This window comes from Enoplosus armatus, chromosome 3 (genome assembly GCF_043641665.1).
Source record: "Enoplosus armatus isolate fEnoArm2 chromosome 3, fEnoArm2.hap1, whole genome shotgun sequence".
Lineage (NCBI taxonomy): Eukaryota > Metazoa > Chordata > Actinopteri > Centrarchiformes > Enoplosidae > Enoplosus > Enoplosus armatus.
Genome location: NC_092182.1, coordinates 12,343,837 through 12,359,799, shown reverse-complemented (window position 1 = coordinate 12,359,799; position 15,963 = coordinate 12,343,837). Strand labels below are relative to the sequence as shown.

Below are 15,963 nucleotides of genomic sequence, written 5' to 3'. Positions count from 1 at the left end.
TTTAAGTGCATTTTAGTTAAAACATAAGCAAGTGGAAACATTTACCAGGCTTCCCCAGAGGAGCAGGTGCACCTCGTATCTTGTCCTCTGGGGGCGGTGTTTCAGACTAATGACCGCCGAGCTCCATCAACCGGAAACACAATCACTGAGGGTCATTTGACATCGCGCTTGCAACATGGCGGTGAATCTCACAGACCTCTCCCTGCCCCAATTAGAGGGACTGAAAACCCAGCTAGATCAGGTAATATTAAACAGTTTAGTACATTTCACTTGTGACCGTGTTCTGTGACAACGACTTTATGAGGGCGATCATCTGAATGAAAACTGGAGTGTGGGGCAGCTAGCTAGCACATCTGACGCTAACGGTGGAAACGGTAGTTAAATACCCAGTCACCCGGTGTGAAACATGTTGGCGTTAACTGCCCCTCATCGTTTCACTTGTTTCGACAACATCAACAATTAAAAAATGCTTCGAAATGTTAGGCGTGAGCACATTTTGTTATTCTTTAGGTAAATCTTTAAGATAGCTGACAGGTCTGGTTTTTGTATGCAGTGGATTTGATCGCTTTGTGTACATCTTAATGTTTTGCAGGAGATTGAGTTCTTGACGTCTTCAATAGGTCAGCTCAAAGTTGTCCAGACCAAGTATGTCGAAGCAAAAGATAGTTTGAATGTCCTGAACAAAAACAATAAAGGTGAGTGAAATACGTTTTGTGACTTTGTGCCCCACCAAGTCTTCAACAGAGTTGCTGGAATGACTGATGAACATATTTAGCTCAACAGTGCTTCTTCATTTTGCTATGATTAACCCTGAGTTACCCTCTAATATATATCGAAATGGGGAGCGTTGTTTTTCATCATAAGAGTTCAGCTTTCACGTAATCTTAGTCACAGTAATATATAAAAAGTTATCTTCAAAAGGGAGCACTGCACAGTGAAGAAAAATATGCATTATGTCTTCAACGGTGTAATGTAGTCACTTTGTTGACAGTTCATGAAATCATCCACCACACCTGTGAATCTGCAGCTGAAGTTGATTCTTTGTTCTTTCTCTCCTCTCTCATACAGGAAAAGAATTGCTCGTGCCACTTACCAGCTCTGTATCCTTCCTTTACAGTGGAACAACCAGCATTTCACGTTTTGTGTGATGTGTTTGAAATTAAGTTATGTGTCTCTTGACATATATATACTTGTCCTTAACATTTCTTCTTCCCAGATGTACGTCCCTGGATCATTACATGACGTGGACAATGTTTTAGTGGATGTGGGGACAGGATACTATGTCGAAAAGGCAAATATATTTTCATTTGAAAGCGCATATATAATTTCATCTTTTACTGAATCATTTATTTGAATATATTCAAATTATCTAGAACATTCTTATGTACATTTTATTTATACTTTATATTTGTCTCTCTGTAGAAAGTGGAAGACTCAAAGGCATTCTTCAAACGCAAAATAGACTTCCTCACAAAGCAGATAGAGAAAATTCAGCCAGCTCTTCAAGAAAAACATGCCATGAAACAAGGTAAGCAAAGCTGAATTTTACATAGATATCTCTATTTCCTGTGTATTGTTTCACTAAATGTCATCACATTTTTGTAATTCAAAGCCATATATTGTAATGTAGAATTCCCCTTATCTTTGTACTAATACAATAGAAAGGACAAGGCAACTCCAAAGCATATTTTAAAAGAATGAAATACTAACCTTTTGTAGTTATTTTGCACATGGGTTTGCATACAGTGCAGTTGTACGTTTGGTTTTGGCTCTACACTCTTGTATGCTGGATTTGAAATGAAACAAGTGAAAGTGCCAATGTCTGCCTTTAGGGTTAGGGTACATATTGGGTGAACAGTGCAGGAATTGTAGCACTTTATATATGTAGTCTCTGCAGTTTGCAAGACCATTTGCTACAAAACAAATTAGATCAGTTTGCTAGTAAAAAATATGTAAGTGCATAACATGCTTAATGAGATCAGAAAGAATTAGTAGTTCCACATTATGCTTCAGACCCCAGTCGGCCCAGTTTTGCACTGAATTTTGCAGACCGTTGTAAAAATGGCTAAAATAAACTATAATGTATGAGTATTGACATAGTAGTTAACAGTACACAGATAATGTCACACTACAAATAAAATGATTTTACTAATATACTGTATATGCTATTATAAAACATGGTACAAATATGAAATCTAAATTAATACAATGTAATTATGTTATATATGTTATGGTGATGAGAGTATTTCAAAGACAGCCAACAATAACCTCACCTTTTTAGTTCAGAACATGTTACACACTTATTAACTTACTACATTGTGTTCTGTCTTGCAGCTGTGATTGAAGTAATGAACGTGAAGATACAGCAACTACAACAGAGCCAGCAGTCATCACAGATGGTTGGGCCCACCAAGGCTTAATAGCCTAACACCTGTTTCAACTTTTCATGATTTGGGGGGGGTTGTGTGCAAATAAAACTTGCATCTGCTGTTGTAGGGCAAGAAAATGCCCTCCACATATCTAATGAAGACATGTTAAGTACTGAAGAATAAAGAATTTGTTTTCGTTTCTATCTGAATTAAGTGCACAAATCTTGTCACCAGTAAATTATGAGCCTTATTGTCATGGTAAAGCAATCATGTGTACATGCTCAATTTTAAAGTAATTGAATTGCGTGTCTAATTAGTTTGCATTATTAAAGAGGTCACTGTGCATTCAAAGTTAAAGTTTTCATTGTTGTGTCTTCATCAGTGGGGTCCACTAATTAGACCTTTTTCCTTAAAACATACTTTGAGAACATTTTTACATATGTAAGGAAACTGCATCTTCTTAAACACACATTTTTAAGGCCCTGCACACACCCTCAGGTGTTTTCACTTATTCTTGTTAATTGGACTGCTTAGGTTGAAGGTTGGCAGAGCTATACTGGGAATTACATAAGTCTGTACTCATCCACAGTGTAATCACCTGTGTCTTTAAGGCTGAAGTGACGGTATGATGTCAGAGTAGAATAGTACTTGCTTAGTGTTTAGAAGATCTTGTGCAAATCACTTCCAGCACAAACAAAGTTATAATCCAACATCTGTTCCTACCAGGCTATGACAATTACAGGTTCAATGCACACTAAAATTAGCCTTTCATACAGCTGTTTCCTTGTATAAGTTTCGAGTTTGAAAACAAACCTTGCATCTTAGGCATGACTCCTTTCTTAAACAGATTTTTTGACATGTTAGAATAACATTGATATAATCCTTCTGATCCTTCATAGCATGTATTATAAGTGTGTAACTGCAGTTTGTAGTTATGGTGCTTTATTAGCACATTTTGTTAATATCCCTGTTTTTCCAATAACACTCAATTTTGTCAATGATGTAATAATTGATGAAAGATCAATAATACTGCACACTATCCATGGTGTGACGATCTGAGAAAAACAGACGAGAGTGTATGTCTGTATTTCAATTTCTTGTGAGCAGAGCAAATCTGGTGGGAGGAATGAGTCTCCCACTGAAGGTGCTCTTTTGCCTGACCAGTACGTTATGGAGAGGATGTGAGACATTGAGTTTAAAGTGATAAGTTAAAAGAAGCAGTTCTCGGTTGTGGACTTAAGATCTCCATTGCTGTTGCAAATGAACTTTGCCATATCAGTTCCAGACTTTGCATGGGGTCATGCAACAGTGTGCAGCCAGTAATAGTAACTCGGCTTGTTTGCGAACTCAGGTGAAACATTGGTCAGTTATTGTATAGCTAATACACACACACACACATATAAATACATACATACATATATATATATATATATATACACACACACACAAACACAACTAGCTTCGTGTGTCGCATCGTTACACGCTCAAGGCAGGTCTCAGAAGTGCATCGAGTCTGCCGTATGTCCCCTCGCAGAGGTCACAGTCAGTCGTTGCTACGCTGCGGTGTTAGCATTGCTGTTGCCCGGGAGGTGGAGGCGGAGTGCAGGCTGTTGGGACGGACGGTGGTAGACAGAGGACGCAGCTGTCACATGCTGAATGAGCGGTGGTTCGAAGCTGAGCTGCGGGATGAGGAATTGACCTGAGGAACATATTTCGTCAAATGGGGAAACGTTTTTACTTAAAACAGCGAAACAGTCGTTAGTGTTATAAATTAGCAGCTTTCAAAGTTGTGGTACGTTCGGGCGCACCGTTTGGACTGGAGCACGGTCGGCCGTTTAAGTAACGTTACCGGGGAGACGGTAGTTAAGCGGAGAAAGAGACGACGTGCCACTCTAAATAAGTGCGGCCAGTTATTTTTAAGAGTTGAAGCCTTCGCAGGAGAATAAAAACTACAGAGCAATTAAATCATTCGGAGCCGAAGAGGACATCATAAGAAGACGAGGATCAAAGCAGCATGGTGAGTTTGGGGCCTGGAAAGGGGCACGCTAGCTAACATGCGACAACCTGTTTGCGTCCTTCCTCCCGTTTGACTCGTGCTGTCTGAACTGCTTTGCTCCGTTGTAGTAACTTTACACTTTAGTTGTTAGTTGGCATTCATGCTCCGAACTATTAGTCATATTGTTTACAAGGAGAGTTAAGCATGTGTTACTGTCAACCTGTCAAACTAATGAGGTTAGGAGTGTAAAGGGAGGCCGTTTCTAGTAGCTTAACTGGTCTGCTAGCTAGTAAACTTAAGCTAGTTAACGTAGCTAAAGGCAGGTATTTATAACAGTTACGGTGTCGCCAGTCAAAATATGGCGAAACATTACACAAGCCTACCGTACAAACACGTGTTTAAAAACATGTTGAATACTGTGACATCTCGCTCCATTACAAGTTGCACTAAACGTACATTTCATTTTCCATAACGACATTGCATGTGTAGCAACTAACCTACACGTGATTCGAGTTAAATGGTAGCTGTTACACAACTGTAGCTAAGTAGCTATCAAAGAGTTCCGCGAGAAAGGTCATGGCTGCGCTTCAAGGATGATTTATTATAGTAATCAACTAACCACAGACGCCCTATATCCAGAATCGGCTCTATTTAATCGAATACCGTCGTTTATTAAGTTGAATGGGCTCGTTGGCACCATGTGCTCTTTCTTCCCGACCCCTTGAAGTAACGCTACTGAGCTTCGCAGTGAATTTGCACAAGATATTTGATAGAAGACAGGTTGGACTGAAATCTTGACAGACTTCGATTCATGTAGTGGTTTAGCATCGATGATCGAAGCACACTCGAGGTTTTAGAATGGATGACAGGTCAAAATGCCTTGCTCAAGTCACGCTGAAGCTCAGAGGCGGATTTGCGCCATGTATGGTTACATGTGGCCGTTTGAGAGGCGGGGTTAAGAGTGATAAGTAAACCAATGACAACTCAGACTCAGATCGTTTTGTTTGTGTGTGAAGAGATGAGGTCTTGCAAAGACGGAAAGCTGTATTATAAGATCTTAGATAAACTAGCTTCATTCATTGGATTGGCTATGATATATTCGAGCCAGGGAGTCAGCTCTGAATGGTGTTAGGGCTTAATGCTGTTATTTTGGTTTGATGTTGCGTAGTAGTGTTGCGTGAATGGCTTACAACATGTAAAAACTGCTTTCATACCTTATCCATTACTTAGTAATTTCATGCTGATCTAATGTTCCCTTCTGGATTATTTTATATAAATGTATTACATGGATCTGTGATACATATTATTGGGTTATATAATATTAAACAAATGATCTTGTTTGAAGGCTGGACTCATTTTCAACATTAACTGCAGTTGTGGAAAGCATAAGCGGTGATTCGCAAGAGGCTTCTGTATTTGATCATTTATTGCCTAACAGTACTTTATACACTACACCACTTAGCAGTTTCACACTACACACAACTCTTCGCAAATGATCTATTTTTTTTAAAATGTCCAACAGACACTAGTCTAGCCTCCAAGTCCTGGCTCCACTTTTGGAAACCTAACAGTTTTGAATACCAATTTCTGACTGATATCACGCATGTCTGAAATCACTTGCAGGATCAAAATACCGCTTTCAAGCTCAAACTACACTATTGCGTTTCCTGTATCATAATGTATAAGATTTGTGACCAAAACAATTTTCTGTAACTCAGTGTATTCTTTATAATTATGCAGGTTACCACAAAGGGAGCTGGTCTGAACCCCAACGCTAAAGTATGGCAGGAGATTCCTGCCCACCAGAATGACATCCCAGAGGAGACTGAGGATTCTCCTTGGCTGCTGACCTACCCTCCTCCCTCTGAGATGACCGATGGTATGAACTTATTCAGTTCTGTGTGCAGATAATGTTTCTAACTTGAGTTTATCTTCATTTTCTCCTCATGCACATTTTTCATGAAAACCAAACCATTGTCTCTCCTGCACTGTCACATCACTAAAGTATGGGGATAGTCTCTGTGTGACACGTATAGACATGTATATTTGTTGAGCTTTCCAAGATAATTACAGTAGACATGGTATTGAGGAGATTGTTGTAACTCTTGTCCTCAGGGTTAGGCAGCAAAGACAAAGCATGACAAAGCTTGTTTGCATTAGCATTAGATGATGTTGTCTAAACATGACAGTTAACCATTTTCTTACTGCTTGCCTTCTCTACCTTAGGTTACTCAGACGTTTCCTCTTCAGGGGGAAAAGGATACGACACTGAATATCCTGACATTACTGCTGACTATGCCCCTGTACCCACAGAGGGCATTGTGAATGGCACTGACCACCCTGACGTGAGGTATTTAGTCTTTGACCCACTATGCGAATCCGCCATAGATGATGATGTTTCTAAGGAACAACCAATGTCTGCGGAGAACCTAAGAGAGTCTTTGAAGAAACAGCTTGAGTTCTGCTTTTCTAGGTGAGTAGTTTAGCAATGTACAAAGTACAACTTTTTTTTAACTTAATTGCACTGGCTGGACCGTATGTATGTATGTGTGCATACATCAACATGAACAGCATTAGTAATGAGTAATTGAATTGACTTGGGATATGTTTCATAACGGCATAGAACCAACTCTTTTCTCAATGGAGTATATTTGCCTATACTGAAGTGTACTCATTTCATGAATCACTGGCCTCACAGCCATTGATGGAATTTAATTCTTCAATTTGGCAATTTGATTTGAGAGTGATTTTCATTTTTCTTTCTTGAGTCAGTTGTTCAAACCATGATACAATTAAATAACCATTAGTCTAAACCAAGGGGTTTCTTCAGGCTATCAGTATTTTCCTACGAGGTTAAACGTAGCAGAAGAGTTATGTTTTGAGCAGTATCCTTAAAATACAACACAAATGTGTACATTAATTTGGCAGAATTCATAATTTATGCACCGAATGAATCCGTACACTCCTACGCTTATTACAGTCATTAACTACTTTATATGGTGGGAGACTTTGAGCTTAACTGTAAAGGTCTGAAGCAATTCATGTATGATGAATAGAGGGATTGAATAAATCTTGTGTTCCATCAGAGTTCTAATGTTTTGACATGGGAGTCTTCAAAATTACTCTTTTAACGTGGCAGACATTTTGAATTATGTTTTTAGTCCAATGTTGTTTTGGTTGTTTGCAGAGAGAACCTATCAAAGGACCTGTACCTGATATCCCAGATGGACAGTGATCAGTTTGTTCCCATCTGGACCATTGCTTGCATGGAGGACATCAAAGCCCTTACCACTGACATGGACCTCATTCTGGATGTACTGCGAGGTACCAGTACTGCTGTTCTCCCTGTATTTCTGAGAAATGCTTGCAGATTCACCGACACTTAAGTTTACAGACACAATGCACATAAAACATTTTATAACATAAGTGGAATGGGGTTTGTGTGAACAATGCAGGTCTTAAGTTGAGGGTCTCCTGCAGTTTTTAATTGGGGAGGTTTCCTGTTCCACTTGAATAAGTGACCACCTTAACTAAGAGTATAAAAATTGAAACACTGAATGATTATTTCAAACTGCAAAAGCCATACACAAAATATGTGAGGCTTTTGTTTAGAGCTGTCACCTAGTAAACTGTTCACAGCAGAGGAGATGTTGTCAAGATCACCAGAGTCACCAGTAACCGTTAAATGCAGTGTGTCACTGCTAAGATCTCTACAACATGATGTTGCCTCCACAGTGGATTTCTGCTGGTTTTATAAAATGAGGAGCATGTTCTTTCCTGTGATGCTTACCACGTCTGGTAACATTTATGTTTTTTTTTTATCATAGTTCTCCTGACCAGGGTTTGGTTGTGTTGATAAGGGCACTGAGAAAGCTTGCCAGAATGTGCACTCGCACTCAAGTGTTTGTAGTTAATAAACAAACTCCTGGCATGAACAAAATAAGAAATGAAATGCTGCCAGAGAAAGAGGCATATTCTCCAACAACACACTATGTAGGTGTATGAGGGGCCCTCAAGTTACTTCCAGCTGGTGAAAACCTTATATTCATGTTGTGTCTCTGTTACAGAATCTCCCATGGTGCAAGTTGATGAAACTGGAGAGAAGGTTCGGCCCAACCACAGTCGCTGCATCATTATCCTGAGAGAGGTCCCAGAGACTACGCCAGTTGAGGTAAAGAAAGTTCCATACTGTATACTAAGCACATCACAACACCCAGTGATCTCACTGTACATTAAATGAGGTGCTGCCACATGCTTGTGCTTACTGACACTCTGATCAAACAAAGCTGCTGACAAGAGGTCAGTTATAGACCTGCCTCACTGCATTTTGATGTTTAAACTTTGTGGATTAAATTGTTGTTGTGGGTATATCATGGCTCATTAAGGGGAGATGTTGTATGAGTTCAGTGCTGGAGGCAGAAATGTGTAACCTGTGTCTTACATCTCTTTCACAGGAAGTGGAGGCTCTGTTTAAGAGTGACAACTGTCCAAAAGCATTAAGTGCTGAGTTTGCACACAACAGCAACTGGTACATAACATTTCAGTCCGATATGGATGCACTTCAGGTACGTCTCCACATTCATAACCACATCAAAGCCCCCTGAGGAAAAGTTAGATTAGAATATAGTTATATTTTGGTTGAATGCTTAATTTATATTAGTGTGCCATATATCATTTCCTACAAACATTGAACTTTTACAATATAACCACTCTTTTAAATCAAAGGTGACTTCCATGACCTTGGTGCTGGTGTAAGATTTGGATTTCATAATTCTTGATTACAATGGCCTGTTCCCTTTGTTACATGCAGTAACTTAAGGGTTGAGGCTATCAAGAAATTCTGTGACTTATTACAGAAACTTCAAATTGTTATACGCATGTAACAAGTTTACAGTTATAAGCACTGAACATTACACTAGTGCTCTGGGGTTGAGGGTGGTGAAAAGCTGTTAGTTTTTATTTTTCGAAGGAACCAACACAGATTGTACAATATTGTGAATACATTGGTTTTTTTTTTGTCCTCAGGCTTACAGATACCTAAGAGAGGAAGTGAAAATGTTCCTGGGAAAACCAATCATGGTAAATTCTGTCACTGAATTGCATAACCAGTAATTTACTCTTTTTTTGACTGATTTAGTATGCTACTGAGTGAAGTTTTTATCTCAGGCTGGATCAATGCTGCTTATTGGTTCTAATTTGGACAGTAGTATGGAACCCAGCAAACCGTGTGTTACACAAGACTAGTTGTGTTGTCCACTGTCACGTCACTGCTCTCTAGGCCAGGCCGTTTGGCTAAGCCGTAGCCTCAGGAGTGACCTTGGGATTTGTGTGCAGAGACTGATAAGCAAGGAGGTGTTTGTCAGAACTGTCACACACCCATATCTCCAGATATGCCCTTCTTATCACAATGTGACATTTAAGTTTTGCATTTTAGGTAACTAATATATCCCTTTTCAGCTGGACTTTGATTTGACCTTGTGTGCCCTTTTTCCCCTCATAAAACAAATGAGGCTGTGACTTATTAACGGTTGTGTCAAAACCCCAGTGATGATCAGTATCGCGCTTGGAAGGACCCATATGCACTGTGGCTGGCTGGGAGGAACTTTTCATCTGTTTTCTATCAATCTGCTGTATCTCTGCTTCTACGCTCTCCCTCATCCTCATCCTCCTTTAGCCTCACTCCCTCTCCCTCCCTCCTTCTTTCCCCTTGTCAGTGCAGTGTTTTATGGCCTAATGACCGTGAGTTTATAAGATCTGAGGGGACTAAAGAATAATACAGCGCTACAATGCCACTGATCATAGGTACAGTGGAGGTGTCACATCTTCACTCCTAGCAAACATACCTGATTCTCTTCTTTCTTTCGCTTTCTCTCCCTCCAGGCCCGCATTAAGGCCATTAACACATTCTTTGGTAAGAACGGTTTCCGCAGTGTGGACTCCAGTGTGTACAGTCAACATGCCCAACCACAGGCTCAGTATGGCTCCCCAGTCTACATGCAGCAGGTGTACAGCCCTCAGCAGCAGTACCCTGTATACCCTGTGGTGTCTCCCTCTTGGAACCCTTCCATCATGCCTTATTTTGACACACCACTGGTGAGAACCTGAATGTATTGTTCAGAATATTTAGAAATTTACAAGTTCTTTTTGTCCAGAAAAATTTAGGTTTAACATTGTCAAAATTTGATCATGTCAAGGTGGTCATAGTAGTGTCTATTGCAGTTAATATTCTCAGCTTTAGTCCATACACAGATGTATTGTTCAGAGCATCAGAGATGTTTTTGTGGAGCAGTCTTATTTGATTTTCTTCTGCCTTTCTGATATCAGGCCCCTTTCCCAAACGATGGATTCATGAATGCTTTCAGCAGTCCTGGGAACTACAAAGGAAACATGAGCTCCATTGACGCCCATCGACCCGTGAGCAGGAACCGGTAGGTGCCAGTCATGATGACACGATAACTCTCTCTCATTCATAGTAATGCTGTCCAGTCTAAATGACCTCTGTTTCATGAAATATATATCACATTTGAAGCACATAAGATATTAATTAGCCTCTTACTCTCTCACAGTCTCTACCTAAATTGCAGAAAGACTCGCCACGAGTGCTAGGATGTGATTTATATATTGCTTTAAAACAATCACAAATTCCCTTGCCATTTTATTTTGCACATATAAAGCCACTGGAAATTGATCTAATTAATACATTTAAGATGTTTGAGTTTTGTACTGGTTTAAATATCTTTGTTTGAATTTGAGCCACATGTTTGGAAGAAGTGTGTCTACAAATTATTTCCATTTAAAAAAACAAAAACAAAAAACAACGCAAATTCTCTATAAAAACTATTTTACAGTTGAAAATACTTGTTTACCATTTTAATCCTGATCTCTTTTGCTGTAGCATTGTCACAACCTTTTACTACCATCTTAATGTGTTCACCCTCTCTTATTCAAGTAATTGATTATACTTGCACAGCTCTTAAGAATTAAAATTAACTTTTTCGTGGCAGAGCTGATATTCAGTAGTAAGAAATGTGTGTCCTTTTGTTTATGCCTAGAAACCATGATAAGGGTCACCCTAGGCCTGGAGATGTGCCCCATTCTTCTTTGGCTCCAGGGACCCTGATGGATGGCTTGTCTGGTCCCTTGAGTCCACAGCCCCTCCAGACATCGGGGACACCGACTGGCACCGCTTCAGGGACAGTCTCTATGCTCTCCTTCAGCCTTAAAGACATTTCTCCACATGCCACCATACCCAGTGGATATCTGAGTGGGGCTGGACGGGGCAGGTGAGAGAATATTATATTATTAACACTATGGAGATGAAGATTTACAACCAAAATGTGACAGGCTAATGTGCATTGAGGCAAGTGTTATGTGTTGTGAATAGTTTTCACCTCTCAAAGTTGTATTGTCTAGACTTCACACAGTTAGTGGAAACAGCTTGAAATCAAATTTGTTTTTAGTTTTCACAGTTCCAGGGAAATACAAGTAATTGCATTCTTTGTTTTTTGTTTTTTTTTTACTTGAAAATGTAACTTTCATATGTAAAACAGTATCTAAAAGTGCAAATGATATGTCTTCATTGCAGGAGAGGTAGCCACAGAGGCACGAGGAGGAAAAGAGAAGATGAACATACCATGGTAAACGCATTTTATTTATTTATTTTTTTCCACTAAACAATTGTGTTTCTACACTGTTTATGTGGCAAGCTTCACATAGTGTTTCTTATCTTACACTTGACTTAAACTGTTATGAAAATTACAGAGGCCTGTCCCTGTGATGGAAGCCAAGGCACCCCCCCCACCAAAGTTTGACCTGGCAGCTTCCAATTTCCCTCCTTTGCCGGGATCTGTGGTCAGCATGCGGGGAGAAACTTCGTCAGAGATGCGTCTCTCTGATGTTGTGCGTGGCCTAAAGGTGACAAACAAGGTACATATCTTGTCCTCTTTGATAGTTTTAGATTGAATAGATTTGACAGTTGTGTAAATGCACATCATCATTTTAAATCCTTGATCGTTTCAGTGTGTGAGCCAAGAGATTAACGAGACCCGACACACAAACACCTCAGAAGATGCTGTTAGCAAACCTGAATCTGTGACCCCAGTTGCTAAACCTGCTCCTGTGGCAACGCACACAGTGGCACCACCAGTCTCAAGGTAAAGTATACATCAAGCTAATACATGTCTGTGAATAAAAAGGGCATATACATTGAAAATTGCTTACCTTTTACTTTTTGTGTCGATTTAGTGTTTCTCCTTCAGTAAAGGAAGAGGATAAAGATGAACCTCCTATTCCAGAGGGAAAAATCTCCTCGTCCATGCAGACTGCCTCCCCAGCAGCCTCTGAACATACCCCCTCTGCCTGCAGCCAGTCTGTTTCTACAGAAGCACCTTCCCCATCTCCCCCAACTCCAACATCAGAGCTGGTAAGGCCTGCCTTCTCATCTGGAGTGCCACATTAGCCCACAGCAACATCAGCTTATAGCTCCCTGTTGACTCATAGGTCATTCTAAGGCCCCTGTATACTGTGCTTTGTTTATTGTTGCAAATTACATTGAGTCTTGGAAATAATAATAATAAACGTCTTAATCTCAATGGTAATTGTGTTAATGATGGGAGTATTTTAATATTTCGGATCATATGGTCTTCAAGTGGGCATAATGTTTGTGTAAATCACCTATTATTCTCTAACCAGGGGCCAAAAAAGCTCAGCTATGCAGAGGTGTGCCAGAGGCAGGCCAAGGATCCGCCACCAGCACAGACGCCCTCTCCTTCCCCTCCTGCCTCCTCTGCCAGCCAGCCCCTGCAAGAGCTCAAGGTCAACAGGGTTGAGGAGCCTCGTCCCAGCTCCAGACGCATTACAGACAAACGAGAGAAATCCGGAGACAGCCGCCCTCCTCGTCAACCACTACGATCCTTCAGAGGGGCGAATGGCCAAGTCAGACTCGGAGGTGCATCACTGAAGATTCAGGAGCATCAGAGTGGCCTGAACACTGGCAAACAGTTTTCCCCACAGCGCGGAGCCAGACGCAGTGGCAAAGAACAGAACATTCCCCCAAGGTCACCAAAATAACTAGAGAAAAAGGAACCTATAAAACATGAACTAAAACGGAATGAAAACAATATATTTGTAAATATATAATATATGTAAATAGACAGATGAATATATTTCATTTGACAGACTTTTTCAAAGAATCTCTAAACATTGTTGCAGACCTGAAATTATTTGGGAAGACTGTAAATAGATGTCCCTTTGAGGAAAATGCATATAGTCTGCTGACAGAATTACAGACTTTTGGAGTGATAAAACATACTTTGCTTAAGGTAATATCACCATGACGTTATCAAAAAATGCCTCCATTAAATGCTAAATCTGTAGTGTAAATGTGTTTGAGAGCATGAGAGGGCGAAAGAGGGATCTTGTTGCTTTTAATTATAAGGTAGTCTAATGTTTAGCAAACATCAACATCCATGACAATGAGGCACATTTGCTTTTTATTGAGAGTTATTGACATATGATTCATTTTGAGCTTTTTGTCGAATTTGTTGTGCATTGAAATCAAGGATATAGGATTTATTTATTAAATGGAACGTGTTGAATCAATGGCAGAATCATAGAAACAGTGGGGTGTGATTAACTACAGAAAGTTTGAACTTTTGATGATGGGTAGCAATATTTGAAGAAATGTTGATGATTGTGATGATTTGCTCTCAAATGATGGTGGTGAATACTTACATGGATTCAGAATATTGCGTCATGTAATGATTATAATCCTTCAATGTTTTAGCAGTAGTTTTCTGTGTGATGCAGTTATTGGATCAATACTGCTAACATTTGAAATAATCCCTGTATTCTTACTGGAGTATCTGCTTTTTTAGTTTCTGCAGGATTGAATCAGTGATTTAACTCCTGTGCCAATCATTATATCTTGTAAAACTTGTAGAGCATGAATACCAATGAGAACAGTAGCCAAATATCTACTGTTGCTGAGGGTTATTGGACATAAGCAGTAGCAGAAACACTGTCTCCGTGTTTTATCAGATATCAGTAATGCTGGTACCTGTCTCACAGAGCGAGATTAATGGGTTAGATGCTTAACTTTGGTTTCAGGCCCGACTTATGATATGGATAGTTGTGCATCTTTAGTTTCAGGAAAGTTTTTAGAGTAGGATGGTAGATCTTGAAGAATTAGCTGTCAGTCGTTGGTGACTAGCATCTGCATGTGAATTGCTAAAACATATTGGATGATCTCAGGAGCAGAAATATAAATTTGTGGCCTCTTCTTGATGAAAGTAGCTGTATGATGCCATGACATGTGTCTAAACTTGATTTGGTGACATTAAATCCTGCATCATCTGTTTTGATTGGCTTCAGTCGAATCGAGTCCTTTTGGCATAAAACCACTTTTGAGCTTAATTTTGTAAATGTCTATATGTAGTAACTTTCCTTGAGTTTATATATACTGATTTATTTTTGATTGTTAATGTAATTGATTTCCTGCTATAGAGTTTCATTTTCTATTCATGTTGTAATGTTTTTCTTTTCATGTTGTTCAATGTTTCTGTAGTATTTGTGAGTGGGTGTGTAGACTGATCCGAGAATAGATACTTGGTTATTGACTGAGTTGGATACTGATCTATACAGACACTCGTGGCTCAACAATGAACAGAACATGCCTGTACCTGTAGTGCTTTGAATTGAAATGCACCATGCTTTGATGTCAAGGCTTTTAATCATTATAGATGTAAGAAATGAAAAAGTGTTGCACAGAAATGCTCAATTTATGCTTAAATGTGTTTGATTTTTGTGTTGTCATTTCATCTGAATAGTCTGTGGTGTTGCAAATGAAAATGAAAAAACAAAAATTGAGTGAAGATAAAGAATTACAGGTTTTCAGGATTAGGGGGATAAAACATTTTGCCTTAGATAAGGGTTTTGAGTCCTCCACTTGTGGGGGCTTGACTGCTGTGTACAGTATTTTGTGTCTTGTAATCAATAATTCTGGTGTCTCCTGTGTATATATGTCTGTCTGATGGTGTAAACTCGTGCGAGAAAGAGATTGCTTCTGCTTCAGACTACATGGAACTATTATCTCAAACCAAACCTCCAGTGCCTTAACAGTGTGTCATTTCAGTATAAAGAGTGCAAGAATTTTGAGCACATCAATTTGTCACACTGAACAAGGCTGGTTAGTCAGTTGTCAATATCAGTTTATGACACCCAGAGACACTAGATCCTGTCCAATGTAAACCTTAATTAAAGCTGCAGGGCTGGGGCTGCTTGGAGTGGAGCTTAATGTGTGTGTGTGCATGTTTTTGTGTCCATTACATGTGTATGATGCAGTATATTTTGTTAGCTTGTCAATGCAATGTCAGTCTTGTGTCAGAATCCTGCTTATAACTCACAATCAAACATGGGATTGCAATTTTCAGCCAAGTACACACTGGTTTATCAAGTGAATATTTTATTGCTGAGCCTGATGTATGAAAATAAAGATTTATTTTTAAACAATCATGTCTTTTACGTTGTGTATGTTTGTACAACATCATTGCAGTTTCACATACAGTAGATGTGAATAAGTTATCAGATACCTCAGATGTG

At 39.5% G+C, this 15,963-nt stretch overlaps 2 protein-coding genes across 3 annotated transcripts; both read left to right on the top strand.

Annotated features, from left to right (window-relative positions):
* The first annotated feature begins 157 nt into the window (after window positions 1-157).
* On the top strand, window positions 158-2,720 carry pfdn5 (prefoldin 5). Of its 2 annotated transcripts, XM_070902770.1 has the most exons (6): window positions 158-241; window positions 593-695; window positions 1,069-1,100; window positions 1,217-1,291; window positions 1,423-1,528; window positions 2,335-2,720. In XM_070902770.1, exons 1-6 carry the CDS (start codon window positions 176-178, stop codon window positions 2,418-2,420), a joined length of 468 nt encoding a protein of 155 aa, XP_070758871.1. In that variant the 5' UTR covers window positions 158-175; the 3' UTR covers window positions 2,421-2,720. The 2 variants fall into 2 exon arrangements, with proteins under 2 accessions (XP_070758871.1, XP_070758870.1); XM_070902769.1 differs by lacking the exons at window positions 593-695; window positions 1,069-1,100 and having other exon boundaries at window positions 171-241.
* A 3,379-nt stretch (window positions 2,721-6,099) lies between these two features.
* On the top strand, window positions 6,100-15,874 carry larp4ab (La ribonucleoprotein 4Ab). Its single transcript, XM_070902349.1, has 14 exons — window positions 6,100-6,244; window positions 6,592-6,838; window positions 7,553-7,689; window positions 8,433-8,536; window positions 8,820-8,930; window positions 9,391-9,444; window positions 10,246-10,458; window positions 10,690-10,793; window positions 11,418-11,648; window positions 11,951-12,002; window positions 12,127-12,291; window positions 12,385-12,518; window positions 12,610-12,787; window positions 13,057-15,874. The coding sequence occupies exons 1-14, from the start codon at window positions 6,100-6,102 to the stop codon at window positions 13,432-13,434; spliced, it is 2,253 nt and encodes a 750-aa protein (XP_070758450.1). The 3' UTR covers window positions 13,435-15,874.
* Window positions 15,875-15,963: the final 89 nt, after the last annotated feature.